General features: G+C 62.4%; 2 protein-coding genes across 2 annotated transcripts; both read right to left on the bottom strand.

Moving 5' to 3' along the window:
• Positions 1-5,019: 5,019 nt before the first annotated feature.
• NAA10 (N-alpha-acetyltransferase 10, NatA catalytic subunit) lies at positions 5,020-9,459 on the bottom strand. The gene is made up of 8 exons (XM_038588684.1): positions 9,356-9,459; positions 8,850-8,948; positions 8,534-8,592; positions 7,666-7,711; positions 7,465-7,580; positions 7,222-7,266; positions 5,850-5,934; positions 5,020-5,347 (listed from the first exon to the last, which is right to left on the bottom strand). Exons 1-8 carry the CDS (start codon positions 9,374-9,376, stop codon positions 5,111-5,113), a joined length of 708 nt encoding a protein of 235 aa, XP_038444612.1. The 5' UTR covers positions 9,377-9,459; the 3' UTR covers positions 5,020-5,110.
• A 311-nt stretch (positions 9,460-9,770) lies between these two features.
• Positions 9,771-16,304, bottom strand: RENBP (renin binding protein). Its single transcript, XM_038588683.1, has 11 exons — positions 16,173-16,304; positions 15,788-15,897; positions 15,553-15,628; positions 15,277-15,352; positions 14,927-15,099; positions 14,109-14,333; positions 13,291-13,372; positions 12,775-12,950; positions 11,977-12,108; positions 10,016-10,103; positions 9,771-9,923 (listed from the first exon to the last, which is right to left on the bottom strand). The coding sequence occupies exons 1-11, from the start codon at positions 16,197-16,199 to the stop codon at positions 9,790-9,792; spliced, it is 1,299 nt and encodes a 432-aa protein (XP_038444611.1). The 5' UTR covers positions 16,200-16,304; the 3' UTR covers positions 9,771-9,789.
• Between the last annotated feature and the right edge of the window lie 235 nt (positions 16,305-16,539).

Raw genomic sequence — 16,539 nt, forward strand, 5'->3', positions numbered from 1 at the left:
AAGGGCACCACCAGGGATCAGAACCTCAGCCACTGTTCCCTCAGGCCCCCTCATGGTGGGGAGCCCAGGCCATGGCTGAGGTTCCCCTTCTGCTCAACCCCATAGGGAGGAACAAGCCTCATTTCCCCATAGGTAGTTACCACTTCCTACCACTTCCTGCTGCCGGAAGAGCCTCTTCTGCCTTCTTTGGCCTGCCCTTGCACCTGCCTTCTTTGGCCTGCCCTGTCTTAGGCTTGGGGCTGGGGGTTCAGCCTTCGTCCTCCCCCCCTCAGCCATCGCAAAGCTGTAGCAAGCCTGGGGGCCAATCTGGGGGCCTCCCTCATCCGGGGGTGCTGGAGTCGCCCTCCACCCCTCTCTGCCAACCTGAAGCCAAAGGGCAATGGATCTGGTCCAGTAAACTGGGAAGGCAGGATGCAGGTGGCAGTTGACAAAGCAGACCAGACAACGGTCTTCAGTTGGGTGGGAGGGAATCCCTGGGGTACAGATGGTGGGCGGGGGGCGAGGCGCCAGGCAATTGAACTTCAGACTTGTGCCCCTGGAGGTGAGGCAAGCCTATAAGCACTAGTGCAAGGACTCCATGTAGACACGTGTGTGCAAGGATGTCAAAGTCAGTCTCAGTGCAAATGTGGGCACATGGGACCTCGACCCGCAGCTTAGGGGGAGGGAGAGTGGGGGAGACTGTGCAGGCACTTCCTGCCTGTAAGCTACGAGCAATCCTCTTGCTCAGAAGGGGAAAACAGACCTCCCCACCTCCCTGCCCTACAACCCTAACTCCCACCCAGGACCAAGGCCCTTCTCTAAGACACCACGCGTCCAAGGCGCCTGGGGTTGGAAGGCTCCGGGGCTGGCAAGACACCAGCAGGCCCAGGACCTGGGCTTCCAGGAGCTGACGTCAGCACTACCACTGTTGGGAGTCCTCCAGCAAGGCAGGCGAGCCTCCTACCCCTTCCCGAAGCATGTCCAGGCACTCCCGCCCCCAAACCTGTTCCTGTGTCAGGAACCCATGCCCCATACCTCATAAGCTAACCCCAACATGCCTTGGCCCCTACCCTCCAACTGTGCCCTGACCGGCCCCCTTTAGTCCCTCGCCCACCCAGCAGAGCCATGCACGGAGGGCAAGCCCACAGGAAACTGCTGCTGAACTCGCCTCAGCCCCTACTTTCAAATGCTCTCTTCTATCCTTTTATGGCTCCAGAAATACTCATGCGATGCCCCATTTGGCCGCTGCTTTAAAACTGACTTAAAAAAAAGGAGGAGGGGGATCCCTGGGTGGCTCAGCGGTTTGGTGCCTGCGTTCGGCCCTGGGCGTGATCCTGGAGTCCTGGATCGAGTCCCACATCGGGCTCCCTGCATGGAGCCTGCTTCTCTCTCTGCCTGTGTCTCTGCTTCTGTGTGTGTGTGTGTCTCATGAATAAATAAAATCTTTTTAAAAAGGGGGGGCATCTGGGTGGGTCAGCGGTTGAGCATCTGCCTTCAGCCCAGGGCATGATCCTGGGGTCCCGAGATCGAATCCTAATCGGGCTCCCCGCAGGGAGCCTGCTTCTCCCTCTGTGTCTCTGCCTCTCCTTTGTGTCTCTCATGAACAAATAAATAAAATCTTTAAAAATAAAACTGACATAAAAAGCCCTGGCTTTAAGGACACTTGTTTGGGGATCCCTGGGTGGCTCAGCGGTTTAGCGCCTGCCTTCAGCCCAGGTTGTGATCCTGTAGTCCTGGGTCGAGTCCCACATTGGGCTCCCAGCGTGGAGCCTGCTTCTCCCTCTGCCTATCTCTCTCTTTCCCTCTGTCTCTCATGACTATTTTTATTTTTTATAAATTTATTTTTTATTGGTGTTCAATTTGCCAACATATGGAATAACACCCAGTGCTCATCCCATCAAGTGCCCCCCCAGTGCCCCACCCAGTCACCCCCACCTCCCGACCTCCTCCCCTTCCCCCACCCCTAGTTCGTTTCCCAGAGTTAGGAGTCTCTCGTGTTCTGTCTCCCTTTCTGATATTTCCCACTCGATTTTTCTCCTTCCCTTCTATTCCCTTTCACTATTATTTATATTCCCTAAGTGTATGAGACCATACAATGTTTGACCTTCTCCGACTGACTTATTTCACTCCGCATAATACCCTCCAGTTCCATCCCCGTGTCTCATGACTAAATAAAAAAAAAAAAAAAAAAGGACGCTTGTTTGGCCTTTGAGGGCCTAGCGCTTTCTCCATCCTCACGCCCCTCCATTCCCGTTCAAAGAATCCCAAAGCCCATTATCCTGCAGAGGGCGAGGACCCGATGGGACCTCTGGGACCTCGGTCCAGGAGCTGAGGAGCGGAGTAAACACTGGGTCCTGAGGGCGACCTCGGGGCCGCCGTGGTCAGGTGTGCGGCGCGGAGGATGGGCCAGAGGGACACGAGCTCCACGTTAAGCCTGGGCGTCAGAGCGAGAAGGGGGGGAGCATTAAGCGGGCAGGGAAGGTCCCACGGGAGACGCCGCGGGGCCCCTATTTTCCCACGAGCTCTCTAGGAGGCGCCAGCGATGGGGCTTCAGGCGCACGGGCGCTCCGCCTGCGGGGCCGTCCCCGGAGCCCCCCAGCCCCGCGGCGAGGAGGGAGGGGCGGGCCCGCCTCCCCGCCGCGCCGCGCCGCCCCGCCCCGGAGCCGCTCCTCCCACGGGCGGCGGCCGCAGAGGCGCGGGAAGCGCTGGGCCCCAGGGGCCGGCGGCCTGCGGCTTCCCCCGCCCGCCCCGCCCCCGCCGCGGCCCCCACCTCCGCCCAGGAAACCCGGCCGCGGGAAGCCGCCCAGCCGCCCCAGGCCGCGGGGCACGCGGGGCACGCAGGGCAGGGGGCGGGCCGGGCCCCGGGCGGCCGCGGCGGGGGAGGGTGCGGCCGGGCGCCGTGGGAGCGACCGCGGGCCCCCGCCCCGCGCTGGGGCGCGGCCGAGGCAGTGCGCATGCCCGCCCCGCGCGGGAAGGCCCGCCCCGCCGCCGCCCGGCCACTCAGAGCCTGGGAAAGGAGGCGGCCGCGCGGGCGACGCGGGCGGCCCTGACGTCAGGCGCAGGGGCGGGGCGGGGCGGGGCGGGGCGGGGCGCCGCGGGCGGGCGGGCTGGCGCAGGCGCAGCTTTGCGCCCCGCCCCCTCGGCTTTGGGCTCCGGCTGCGCGGCGGTCACGTGGCGTGGCGGGCGGCGCCGGAGAGGGCAGCGAGCTGCCGCCGGGGGCGGGGGGGGCCTAGCGGGCCTCGCCGGGGAGCCGCGCACCGTCTGCACGGGCAGCCGCAGCGAGCACAGGGGCAGCTCCGGGGCGCTGAGCCCCGCCGCGGCGGGCAGCCCAGGCAGAGCCTGCCCGAGCCTAACCGCCGCGGGGGACGCTGTGCAGCCCCGGGCGGGGACGGGGACGGGGACAAAGGCGCGGGAGCAAATCTCCGGGCTGGAGTAAAGCCACGGAAAACGGACGGCTTACAGAAGCCCGCCCACGGAGAGCGCGGGGCGCCTGGCGAAGCGTCTGCCTCGGGCTCAGGTCGTGATGCCAGGGTCCTGGGCTCGAGCCCCGCTTGCACCCGCCCTGGGCGGGGAGCCTGCCACTCCCCCTGCGTGTGGCCGCTCCCGCTGTCAATAAATAAAAAATTAAATACCGAGCACAAACTGGTTGCCAGAGGGGAAGGGGGATGGGCAAACTGGGTTAAGAGGAGGGGGAGATACAGGCTTCCGGTTGTGGGATGAGTGTATGGGGAATAAAAGGCACAGCACCGGGAATACAAGGACACCGTAACAGCAGCGCGTGGTGACAGATGGGAGCTCCACCTGTGCTGAGCGTAGCATCACCTATAGACGTGGCGCAGCACTGTTTACACCTGAAATTGATCTAACATTGTTATGCCGACCAATCCAATTAAAAAAAAACAGGGCTCATGTTCTGTATGAAATGACCCTGTGCAGGGCACTTGAGTGGCTCAGTAGGTAAAGCATCTACCTTCGGCTCGGGTCAAGACCCTGGGATTCTTGGACCCAGCCCCACATGGGGCTCCCTGCTCAGCAGGAAGTCTGCTTCTCCCTCTCCCTCTGCTCCTCCCTCTGCTCATGCTCACACTCTCCCAAATCAATCTTTCAAAAGAATTTTTTAAAAATGACATTAAAATCTTTAAACAAACAAAAAAAAAGGGCAGGCCAGATAGCTCAGCCGTTTAGCGTCTGCCTTCGGCCCAGGACATGAACCTGGACACCCGGGATCGAGTCCCACATCGGGCTCCCGCATGGAGCCTGCTCTTCCCTCTGCCTGGGTCTCTGCCTGCCTCTCTCTCTCTGTCTCTCATGAATAAATAAAATCTTTTTTAAAAAAGGAAATGACTTTATGCCTTTGTCCAAAACCAGAATGTGCAACAGAAAAAGGAACCATCAGTCCTGGACTAGGGCTAATAATGTATCAATGTTGGCTCATGTAACATTTGATACAAAATATAACATTTGATACAAAGTAACTCAGGGATGGTGAAGGAGGCCGGAGGGAGGTTCCAGGGAACTATCCAATGGCTCAGTTCTGTAAACCTAAGGCTGTACTAAAAATAAAGTTTATCAACTATTTCCAAATGAAGGCTTAGGTTAGGGGGCAGATTCCATGGGTATTACGGTAGTCGAACACACCAGACTTCCCGATCTTCTGGATGGCAGGGGAGGGAGGAATCAAGGACAGCTGCCAGGACTTGAGCAACTGGGTGGCTGCTTGGGCCATGACAAGACAGGACGGCACCAGATAAGCCCAGTGAGCAGCTGGACTCTAGGCATCAGGAGCCCAGCAAGGCAGCAGCAGAGCATCTGCCTCCCGGCAGGGACCAGCCTCCAGAACTCCAGGGTGTCCCTCTCCCGGGCCCAAAGGTGCCGAAAGCCATCAGACATGGGAGCCCCACCTCCAAATCCCCTCTACTTGGCTCTGGAGGGCATGCGGTGCTGAAAGGCTGTGATGTCCATAACCACAGGGACACAGAGTGGCTGGAGAGAGGTGGCCCCCTGCCCGCCCCCCATGTGCATACTCGCACACACACACTCCCCAAGGCCACTGGGGGAAGTTTATTGGGAAACCTCGAGGGGCGAGCACAGGATGGGCAGGCCAGGGTGGGGTGAGGAGCAAGTGCGGGCTCTAGGAGGCAGAGTCAGAGGCCTCTGAGCTGTCCTTGACGTCGGTGCTCTCTGTGGTCTCGCTGACCTCGCTGAGATCCTTGCTGTCGCCCCCGCTATCGTCAGCAGCCAGGCCTCTCTCGTCACGACAGGCGTCTCCAGAGCTCGGAAGCGAGCTGCCCCTGCCCTCCACCTTGTTCTCGATGGCGCCCAGCACCACGTGTCTGCCTTTGTCCTTCAGCTCCAGATGCCTTCGCAGCTGCCGCCAGGAGCCCGGGGGGACGGAAGGGGAGACGGGACCTAAGTCTCCTGAGCACGCAGGCCCTCCGCCGCCCCCCACACCGGGGATGAAGGGCGGCAGGCCTGGGGCAGGAGACCTCTTGGGCCCTGCAATCTCCTCTGAGTGAGCGTGCACATGCCTCCCTCACACGGGCTGCCACCAAGCCCTCAGAACGGCCCTGGCCCCTGACGAGCCTGGGGCAGGACCCTGACTTTCTCCTCTGCCCAGCCGAGTCTCACCCCTGAGACCAGGGGACCAAGTTCTGGGCGCTTCCAAGAGCCTCCTCCCTCTCCTCTGCCATCACGCCTCAGACAGGACAGGCTTTGGCAGAGAAGGGAACATTGGGGTGATACCTCCTTTCCAGCCCGGCCATGGCCTGCTCCCTGCCTGGCAGCTGAGAACGTGAGGGGAAGGGGCGCCGACTGGGCAGCACAGCCTCTGAGGGCCTCCGACAGCCTCAGGCACCCCAAGGGACACTCACCTCGTCAGCCATCTGGGTGAGGTCCCGCTTCATTGCGTACGCGTCTTCCCCATCGGCGTAGTACTTGGGCTCCACTTCGCTGATCCTGGGGGCAGGAGGAGCAGAAAAGAACGACCCAAATCAGAGTTTCAAGTCTCCTCAGTCTTCTGGCATCCTGCGCTAGTGCGGCGGCACGTCTGTCTTCCCCGACGGAGACAGCAAGCCCATTCCGACGCGGCCTGCCCTTTGCGCTCGCCAGCAGTAGGCAGCAAGTAGCACCCAGCGCCTTGCACCCTCTGGGGGTTCCCACTGTCCTGTGTCCCTAAGCTGGCTCCCACACATCTGTTTCTGTGGTTTGCTGTGAGCCCAAGCCCTGAATTAGCTGTTCCCTTCCCTCCATGCCCTGTTCCCTGTCACTCACTGAGCAACCAAGGCTGACTCCTGGGCCTAGCCACTGGAATGGAGGAGGACGGGAGCTGGGACCTCTGGTTCCTGACAGTCACTGCCAGGCCCTGTGACCCCTGCTCTGAGGACCTTAGGGGCCAAGCCTGCAGTGGAGGGTGGATGCACACACTCGGGTACCCTGCCACTGGAAGGGTGTTGGACTTGATGGCCTAGGAGAGCTGGCCAGCCCCGAGACCCCACAACTGTTGGCCACCAGAGACTCTATATCCAGATCAGGACCCCTCCCTGAATGCCTTTCCTGGCGGTCCCTCTTCACCCCCAGCAAACTGAAGCTGAAGCTGTCTCTGGGGGTCCTCCACCCCCAGCCTCCCCTTCGAGCAGCTTCCACCACATCACTTCCCTGCCAGGTTTTCTCTGTTCTGCGCCAGGCACACAGAGACTCCCATGTCCTCAAGTGGGCTTGCCCTCATCCACCAGGATACCCCAGGGCTCTGCATCCCTCCACTGCTCTTGCCGATGACTCTACCTGCCTGGACGTGCTTAGGTTTCCATAGCACCACACTCTCCTTTCTCCTGGTTGCTCTCAGATGCTTCTAGGTGCCAGGCCACCTTGAGCCCTGCTTCTGCTCATGTCCCGGGCCCTCACCTCTACTCCCGAACCTCTACTGAGAAGACTGCGCTTCACCACATGGCCCTCCACCTAGCCCTAGCCGGCATCGAGGGACACAACCAGCCACACCAAACGCTCCTGCATCACAACGTGCTTTGAGCAGACTGCAGCAGGCAGCTGTCGTCCCCACAGAGCCTGAAGGAGACATTCTGGTAATGTCTGGAAGTCCATGGCCTGCTCGCCATCTCAGCTGAGCCCAGGTCTCTCCCCAGTCGCCCACATCCTTCCACCTGGAAGGCAGCTCAGCCTGTCTCAGATGCCTGGATGTGCCAGACTTGGGACCACCCCATTCCATTAGAAAAATCTTGATCTACTTACTGAAAGTTGAGGGTGTTGGAATAGAGGTGCAGGGCGGCCCGGTTACTGCAGGGGAACAAGGCGCTGCTGAGCTGCACAGACTGGGCCAGACAGGGACGGCACGTCCAGGCCTGGCCCCCCCTCCCTGTGCCCCCCTCCCCACTAGTCCCAGATCTTCTCCAAGAGCCAAGGCACCCCAGGACCCACATGAAGACAGTACCTCCTCCCCCCACCCCTCCCTTCCTCCCTCAGCCTGGCTTCCACCTCTTCCTGACATGCAGGGAGACGTATTTGGCATTGAAGTTCTCGATCATGGCTCGGGAGGCCTGGTCCATCAGCTTCTGAGCCAGGCCAAGGCGCCGGTGGGAACGCTTTACAGCCTGGTGGGAGAAGAGTGGGACCTTGAGGGCTGCCTCAACTAAGCCCACCTCCACCCATGCCAGGACCTGGGCAGGCCTCATGTACCAGGGAGGTGATATGTCCATGGGGCACATCATCCGGGTCCTCTTCCCTAGAACAAGAAGAAAGGAGAGGCTAGAAAGGAGCCTGGTGCAGATGCAGTCACCACCCCACATTCCCGGGGCGCGTGCCAAGCAGGAGCACAAAGTCCTCTGGTGGCTCCGAAGTCCCTCGCTCCCTGGACCCCAGAGGGAGGAGAGCTGGGACGCTCACAAGCCCACACAGTGGCCCAAAGACAAATGCAGCGTCTGGGGGGGTACAATGGGAATGCTGATCGTGCCATAAAGAACTGACCTACGAAGCCATGAAAAGACCTGGGGGAACTTTTGATGCACAAGACTTAAGCGAAAGGAGCCAACGTGAAAGGGCCACATACTGTAGGATTCCCATCCTATGACATTCTGGAGAAGAGAAACTACAGACGTGGTAAGTGACTATGTCTGTGGTTCCCGTGGGGTGTGGGGAGAGGAGAAGTGAAGTAACCCGGAAGGTTTTTAGGACACTGAAGCTCCTGCGTGTGGAACAGCAGATACGCGTTCCTAGACACACGCCCCAATCCACAGAAAGTACAACACAAAGCACATCTCCGTCATGTGGCAATACCGGTTCATCCACGGTCACAAACGTACTGCAAGATGTTAACGATCGAGAAAACTAGGGGGCAAAGGGTAAGGAGTACCCAGGAAGTCTATCCTTCCCACCCAGTTTTTTGTAAATTGGAAAGTGAAGTGAAGACTAGTATATTAATCCCTTAAAACAGAAAGTAGCGAGGCAGGGCAGCATCCAGCAGACACACGTGGTGTTGGCGTTCACCCTCCCGCCATCCACTCCCAACTCTGGCACCAGGCTTCTGTCTCCGTCCTTGGTGACTCACATTTTGGCCAGCACGTACCCCACAATCTTCCCGTTCTCATCCTCTGCGATGTAAGAGAGCTGGGTGACAAGGAAGAGAAAGAAGTCAGAAAATAACTTCCTGTCAGAGCTGGACGAGCCCGTGGCAGACCCCTGGTCCCGCTGCTGGCCTGTCACTGGGTGCATGACAGAAACGGGTCAAGGGGTGGCTTTAGTGACAGCTCCCGACCCCTAGGTCCACTAGCTGGCTTGCCTGCCGCACAGCCCACTGCTGCTCCTCCCACGTGGATCTTCCTTGGCCTGGTTTCTGCCCCCTCCCGAAATTCCGAGCTGCCCACCTGGGGCCAGGAAAGGCCGTGGTAGAAGTAGTATTTCATCTGGTAGTTCTCGGGCAGGCACAGGAGATTGCAGTGCTGCATGTTCATCAGGTCCTCCGGCTGCGGGAAGGCGGGCAGGGAGCGCGGTCGGGCCAGGGGCCGTGGTGACCGAGTAGGCCTCAGCCGCCCTAGCAGCCAGCTCCCCGTCGCTCTCCTCCCCGACCCCCGCCCCCGCGGGGCCGGGCGGGCGCCGTCACCGTCTGCACAGCCGCCGTGCAGAGCTCCTCGGTCCCAGGGACGGCCGGGAGCCCCGGGAGGCTCCGGGACACCGTGCACGGGCGCCCCGACATCCCCGTTGCGGCACGTCCACGCCGCGGGGACGGGGGCCCTCACCTGTCCGTGCCCCGAGGCCGCAGGCGTGCGGGGCGAGCCGCCCGGGGCCCGGCCGGGTCCCTCGGGAGCATGCGCACGCGGCCCCGGGCCCCGCACCCACGCGGCGCGGACAGCCTCCCGCCCCCGCCCCTCACCCTCGCATTGCGGATGTTCATAACGGCGGCGGGGCTCGCGGCTCCCAGCGGGTCTAGACGCAGTCAGCTGCTGCCGCCGCGCTCCAAGGCGACGCCGGGGCGGCCGGGCCGGGGCTGGGGCCGGGGCTGGAGCTGGGTCTCGGGACTCGCGGGGGCGGCGGCGGAAGGGGCGGTGCGCGCCGGGCCCCGCCACCGGCCGGAAGTGCGCGCCTCCGAGCCCGCCCCCGCGGCTGACCGGGGGTGGGACCCGTCCGCGGGGCGGGGCGGAGCGGGGCCGAGCCAATGGCCGCGGCGCGGGGCGGGCGCCCGGGGGCGGGGCCGGGCCGGGGGCGGGGCCGGGCGGGGGCCGCAGGTACCCTGCCGCCAGGTGGGCGGCCGCCCCCTCCCCGCGACCCCACAGACGCGCGCACACGGCCAGTGGAGCAGGCTCAGCTTTATTTCGCGGCTTGGCGGGCGGGGACGGCGGCGGGGGAGCCGGGGCCGGGGCTCGGGGCCGGGGCGAGACGGCCCAGCAGAGCGCCCAGCATCTCCTCGCACATGGCCAGGCACCTCGGCACGTGGAAGCAGCCTGCGGGGAGAGGCAGGACAGCGGGTCGCAGGCCGAGGGGCAGCCGACGGCCCCAAGCCCCTGCGGCGCCACCCTTGCCGTCCCCCACTCACCTTTGAAAGGACCCCCTTTGATGGTGAGCGCGACCTTCCCCTCTCGGGTCAAGTAGCCAAACCACTCCCCGTGCTCAGGATCGCGAAACTGCAATCACAAGACGGTGACAGCCAGGGTCTGCAGGAGTCTCCCTGGGGCCACAAGGCCAGGGAAAGGGGCGTTCACCGTCCCCACCGCACCGCTCCCCCGCGGTCACGGCTCAGGAAGGTGGCTCCAGAATCAGCGCTTTTCAAGGCGAGACCGCGTCCAGGGCCGAGATGAAGGCGTGGGGCTTTCCCCTTTCTGCCCAGGGATGTGAGTGTGCAGCTACATAACCCTGGGGGGGGGGGGGGCACGGGCTCGGACTCGACACCCCACAAGTGGGACTGGGAAGCACCCTGTTTGGGGATGACCAAAATGTTCCAGACCTGGTGGTTACAAATGCATACATTGTCCCCTCTGCTGAGCTGAGTGCGTGGACACAGTTCATGTCGATAAATTGTATTTAAATAAAAAATGATTTAAAGAAACAGAACCCTGGTGGAGGCGGGGACCTCCATGTAACTTTGAAGCAAGTTGCTCCCCCACAGAGGCCTGGGCTGGAGATTCTCCCTCTGGCCCTCCCTCGCTCAAATTCATAGATACATCTTAAAAAAAAAAAAAAAGTATTCCTTAAATCCCCTTTCATGCAGTTAAAACTGGTGCTGTTTAACACATGCTCTTTAGCAGTGCATTCGATATGAACAGCCTCAGGTCTCCGGATTCCTGTGTTTGGAAGCAGTGATGTGTGTCTGTGCAATGCTTGTAATGTGAACACACTGGGGACCTCTACTGATGGCAAAGTCTGGCACCACTGGCACCACTGTGGAAGCAAACGCTGGGTTCCAATTTGGTGCAAATGGAGGTATAATTTTCTCCCAGGTTTCGAAGCCCACACACCCCAGAATAACAGCGTCCCTACTGTACTGGGATTGACCAGCCAGGGGATCACGGCGTTAGAAACACATGAAGAGTCTTCGTCGGCAGGCGCTGCACCCAAGGTGACCCCTGAGCACCAGCTGGTACATCACTCCGCTCACAGGGCTTTGCTTCTGGGAGACCCCTGGCTTCCTTCCTACCTCACAGCTGATCCTTGTCTCCTATTCTCTCTTCTCTTCCCCTTCTGTACCCAAAAGCTTACTTTGCCTCCCGGCTCACAGTATCCTCTACCTCCTTCTAACACCCAAGTGAGGGAAGGCTCAGCTGTTTAGCGCCTGCCTTTGGCCCAGGGCATGATCCTGGAGTCCCGGGATTGAGTCCCGCATCGGGCTCCCTGCATGGAGCCTGCTTCTCCCTCTGCCTCTGTCTCTGCCCCTCTCTCTCTGTGTATGTCTCATGAATAAATAAATAGAATCTTAAAAAAAAAAAAACACCCAAGTGACCGTGGCCAGTGCAGACTCTGACCCCTCTGCCCACTGCAGCTCACACCCCAGGCCAGGCCCCCATCCTCACTGGCCTCCTGTCTCCTTGCCTTTGCCCATGTTCTATAGACTCCCCTCCCGAAGCCCCAGGACCCAGTAATGCCTAAATCCCACAAGGTAACTCCTCTGTGCAGGGCAACCCCCTCTGCCTTTGCTGCCTCCTGCTCATCCCCCAGTCCCCTGACCTTGATCTGTTTTCCAAAGCTGTCATTACCGTCTATATGTTTGTTTACTTGTTTATAGTCTGCCCCCACCCCCCCCACACACACACCCCGCAACCAAAACATCAGCTCCAGAGGAGCAGAGGCCGGACCTCCAGGAACTCAGGCCAGCTGAGGGACCGTGCCCAGTGAGGGAGAGAAGAAGGGGGTGTGGGATGAGCGTCCCCCTCGGGGCCTAGCCTCCTCCCACAGCCCAAGGAAGCCTGGCTGAGGCCCACCTGGAGAGGAGTGGCTGCCTGCCGTCTCATCCACACCCACCCTGAGCCCATAGAGGGCTCTGGACCAGGAAGCAGCACCTACCTGGCGGAAGGTGTACTCAGCCACCTGGTAGAAGAGGTGCAGCAAGGTGGGGTCCCCGCTGTCACTGTAGCCCATGAGGAAGGCAATCATGGCTTCACTGTGTGGCCACCAGAGCTTCATAGCCCACTCCAGCTGAGAGCAGAGCAGGGGCAGGTGTCTGAGAACCCGCCGCCCCCCACCCCGCCCGCCACCACTCTCAGCCCATCCTCCAGATCATGGCTCAGACTCCGCGCGGCCCAAGCACTTGGAGCTTCGTCATGGGATGGATGTCCCTGAGGGTCTGAATGGCCCGTCTGAATGGGACTAGCTTCTTGACCAGATGCCCCTTCCAAAGGGCCAGGGCGGGGTGACCTCCCCTTTAACCCTGGACTCGAAACCATGTCTTGTCTGTCTAAAGCCCGTTGGACACCAGCTCCTGCCGGTGGCAGGGTCAGTCACCCCCGCGGATCTCAGCAGGATCAAAACGCGATCAGAGGCAACAGACATAAGGGAGCGATCTGCCCCCGCCACTGACACCTTGCAGTCACCCACCCGAGAGCCTTTCACAGATGAAGGGGACACATGTCTCAGAACTGGCATTGTCTGCCTTCCCTAACAGCCTCCCTATGCACAGGAGGTCGAGGGCCGCTGGTGGCTGGTGTCGAAGTCAGGAGTTTACCCCCAGGGTCTCACTGGGCAAGTTCCTCGCTCTGAGACCCAGGCCGCCTCTATGACCCACCCGGGTGATGACGGCACCCACCTCCCAGGGAAGAAAGCCTTGAACAGGCCGGTACCGTGTGGCCCTGGGCACATCCCCACCTGGGTTGGGCAGAGGCCATCGGCGTCCTGGAAGTAGAAGAGGCCTCCGTGGTCAGGGTCCCATCCAGAGCGGAAAGGCAACAACAGGAACTTGTCGATAACACGGGCTCGAAGTTCGGGGTCACCCTTCCTGATGGCGTGACGGAGCAGGAACCAGCCGGCTTCCAGCGCATGGCCTGGTGAGTGCTCCAGATAAGGCAGGCAGCAGATGCTCCCGGGCGGGGGCTCAACCTCCCGTGCTGAGCACTGTGCCTCCCTCCCTCCTCCTCCACTGGGAGCTGCTCGGAGCTCACACGATAGCCACCGCCCCGCAGGAAGTTTGCCCTCCGGGTCTGTCCCTGCTGGGGACACCCCAGCCTAGGAGGCCTGTCCCGGCTTCCCTGCCTGGTCCTCAGCAGCAGGTGGAGGGTGCGGGGAGGAAGGCAGACCCCAGGCACTCCCCACAGCTAAAGCACAGAACCCCAGACCGAGCATTCCCTTCCTCCTGGGCCAGCCCCAGCCCACTTTACTCCTCACCTGGGTTCTGGTGCCTCCCCAGGCAACCAGAAAGTTCCCCGCCATCCTCTGACACGTTCTCCAGCACAGCCTGTCCGTCCCTCTGCCAAGAGAGGAACAGAAGGTAAATCTGCCTTCAGCTCCTGCCCGTCCAACCAGGAAGGCAGGCCCTCCGTCCCTCTGTCCCTCCGTCCCCCCGCCCTCGCCTCCACCCCGGGATCTGCAGTCTTGGGCAGGCCTGGCTCAGAGGGGTTACTTGAGAAGGGGCCCGAGGACCTGGTTGAGTTCTGACCCTTGCCTGGGCCCCCGAGGTGAGAAGAGTGGCACACCCAATGGGGGCTTCGGGGGTGCCTGGGTGGGGCTCGGTTGGTTGGGGGTCTTTGGTTCGGGTCACGGTCCCAGGGTCCAGGGGTGGCTCAGCCGGGAGACTGCTTCTTTCTCTGCCCTGCCCCCTACCCATTCCCTCTCTGTCTCTCTCTCAAATAAATAAAATCTTTTAAAAAATGAATGAAGACAGATTTGGTCAGCTGGGCTGCCCCCAGAGGCCCAGAAGGCCTTGGATCTGGCTGGGATTCCTGCTCTCTAAGGTGCCAGAGGCCCTTTACCGGGCTCCCCGGGGTCCCCACCTTTCCCAGGGTCTAGGCCGAGCTCTCCCCTCCCGCCGTGTCTCCCCATCTGTAAAGGGGGCCGTCAGGACCCAGCTGGGGGTGTGGGTGTGGGCACAGGAGGTGCCCCAGAGAGTGGGGACTGGGGTCACCCCACTCCCCAGCTCCCAGGCCCCGTCCAGCAGGCGAGTGTCAGCCTCCTATCCACGCCCCCCCCCCCGGTGTGCCCCCCACCTGGACATGCTGCAGGATCCTCTGGGCACACCAGTCCCCCAGCTCCGCGTAGGTGCCCGCCAGCTCCTCGTCCGCCTCCCCGAGCTGGTCCACCAGGTTGAGCAGCATCATGGGCACCGCCATGGACTCAGAGGCGGGGGCCCCCGGGAGACAGGGCCGGCCCAGCCCCGAGGGGTCCTCCCGCACCCAGTACACGATCTGATCCATCATCTCCACCGCTTCGTTCTGGGTGGGGAGAAAGGAGGCGAGGGGAGGCCCAGGCCGAGGCTGCGTTCCGTGCAGTGTGGTCCCTCGGGTCCTGACCTGGGCTGGGAGAGCCTCGTCCTCCCACCCATGCACAGGGAGACACCTCCACCAAGGGCCTACTCCGGGCCCGGCCCTGGGTTGGGTGCTGGCCCACTCGCCCCCGAGGGGTTCTGCTCCACCCTGCCTCGGGCTCCCAGTGTGTGGCTGCAGGCCACTCCCAGGCAGCGAGGCCAGAAAGCAGGGGGGGCTTCAGGGCGGAGGGAGCGCTCCCTTCCAGCCAGGGCCCTGCAAGGACTGGTCCCTCTGTGCTCCTGTGCTCTACCCTCTACCGTGGGTTCAGAGGTAGAGACGGCAGGGAGGGGACACCCATGACAACACAGCACAGCGGGGCTGGGGTGGGGGCGTTGCCAGCAGCCCTGGGGCCACAGAGGCCCAGAGACAGGACGGGCAGCAACCCAGCCTGCGGCCAGAGCCCAGGAAGGTGGCTTGCGCAGATCGGGGACGCATCAGGTGGCCCCTTCCGGCTCGAGTGAGGGCACGGAGACCCACGGGGCCGCCCTCCTTCCGCACACCTGGTAACGCGCCTCCCCAGTCACCCTCCACAGCTCGTTCATGGCCATGGTGTAGAAACACTCGCTGAAGATGGTTCGCTGCACCTTGATGGGCTGGCCGTCCCGCGTCAGCACAAAGGCGCACTTCTTGCCAGGAGGTGCCACTCGGGCAAAACGCAGCAAAAATTCGCCACCTGGTGGTTGGAAGTCAGCTCGCTAGAACCCAGGTGAGGACACCCCACCTTCCCCTGCCTTCGTTCCGCTCGCGAGTGCCCCCAGGCCCTGGACAGCTTCCGGACCTCTCTAGGAACTAGAGTAAACTGGGAGGCGCCTCTGCGGAGGTGGGCGCGGGGGGGGGGGGGAGAGGGCACCTGCTTTAGCTGAATCCAGAAGTTCGGGGCTGCGGAAACGCTCAAATTTTCGGTACAGGCGACAGTACATCCACACCTGTGCGCAAGTGGAGGGAATAAGGCTAAAGTGGGAGCTGCGGGGGTTCTCAGGGCTGGGATGAGAGGGAGTCCCAAGGGGCCCCCGTCATGGGGGGGACAGTGTGGACATGACCGGCCTTGTGTGTGCACACTGAGGACAGGCCAGGCGGCCTCCGGCTTCTGCCTCTGGGAGAGCTTCCGGGCTGGGCACACCCCTACCTGCCTCCCCTGCAGCCAGACGTACTTGAGATCATCATACACCTGCCCGTCTCGACCCAGGCACGTGAAGAAACCCCTGTGGGATGCACGGTATTGAAAGGCGGGAAGGGGCCTTGCATCCAGCCCTCGGTCCACTGCTCTGCTGGGCTCAGCAGATCTGAGTCAGCTGAGAGTGAGGTGCAGGCTCAGGAGGGGCAAGGACCCCTGCTCAGGGCGGCGGAAGGGCGAGGCGCACCCATGCTCCTGGTCGTGCGAGTGCTCCATCCAGAAGGCCACCACTCGGTCCAGCTCCTGCTCCACGCGCTCCTTCCAGGCCTGCAGAGCCTCCCGCTCCTTGTCCATGTCCTGGGGGGGACTCGGGACTTGGAAGCGCAGCTTCCCCACAGCCCTCCCCATCTTCCCAGGTCCCAACCTCCCGAACAGGCTCCTCTGTGCTCCAGGTCACCCCAAGGCTGCCTGAGCCGTCTCCCCTCGGCCCCCAGGCCTCGGAGCCCAGACCTCAGGGTTCCCCACACCGTTGCACGGGGCTGTCCTCCGACCCGGGACCGCCCCGGGATGACCCCACCGTCCTGGGAGTCCTCCAGGACAACACCCTCCCCACTAGGCCCCCCCCCACTGGCCTGCCACACTCGGAGACCCCCGCTCATCCTTCCTTCTCCTCCAGGAAGCCAGACCGAGCTGGTCTGGGTCCCGTGACTGTCACTCAGCTGACCCAGCCGCGCCCCGCCCGCCCCCTCCTCCGGGAGGTTCCGTAGGGCCTGGGGGCGGGGCTCGGCGGTCCGCAGGCCCCGCCCCCTCGCTCGCCGGCCCCGCCCCTCGGGCCCGATGCTGGGCGGAGCGCAGCAGGCTGGAGATCCTGCTGATGGGAAACGCTGGCTGAGCCGGGACGGTCTGGGGCGGGTCTGGGGCGGGACGGCGGGACTGGCTCCCCGACACCCGCTCCTCCAAGCCACCTCTCCCCACCGTCGAACTGAGTTGAGGGGGCAG

The sequence above is a fragment of the Canis lupus genome, chromosome X (assembly GCF_011100685.1).
Source record: "Canis lupus familiaris isolate Mischka breed German Shepherd chromosome X, alternate assembly UU_Cfam_GSD_1.0, whole genome shotgun sequence".
Classification (NCBI taxonomy): Eukaryota; Metazoa; Chordata; class Mammalia; order Carnivora; family Canidae; genus Canis; species Canis lupus.

Coding starts and splice junctions, on each gene's coding strand:
- NAA10 (XM_038588684.1), bottom strand. CDS start 9,376: ATGAACATCCGCAATGCGAGG. Junction 8,593..8,849: donor ACGGCCTTTCCTGGCCCCAG/GTGGGCAGCTCG, acceptor CTTGTCACCCAG/CTCTCTTACATCGCAGAGGA. Junction 5,348..5,849: donor TCACCCAGATGGCTGACGAG/GTGAGTGTCCCT, acceptor TCCTGGCGGCAG/CTGCGAAGGCATCTGGAGCT.
- RENBP (XM_038588683.1), bottom strand. CDS start 16,199: ATGAGCGGGGGTCTCCGAGTGTGGCAG. Junction 15,100..15,276: donor TCTGGATTCAGCTAAAGCAG/GTGCCCTCTCCC, acceptor TCCAACCACCAG/GTGGCGAATTTTTGCTGCGT. Junction 12,109..12,774: donor ATGGCCTCTGCCCAACCCAG/GTGGGGATGTGC, acceptor CTCTGCTCTCAG/CTGGAGTGGGCTATGAAGCT.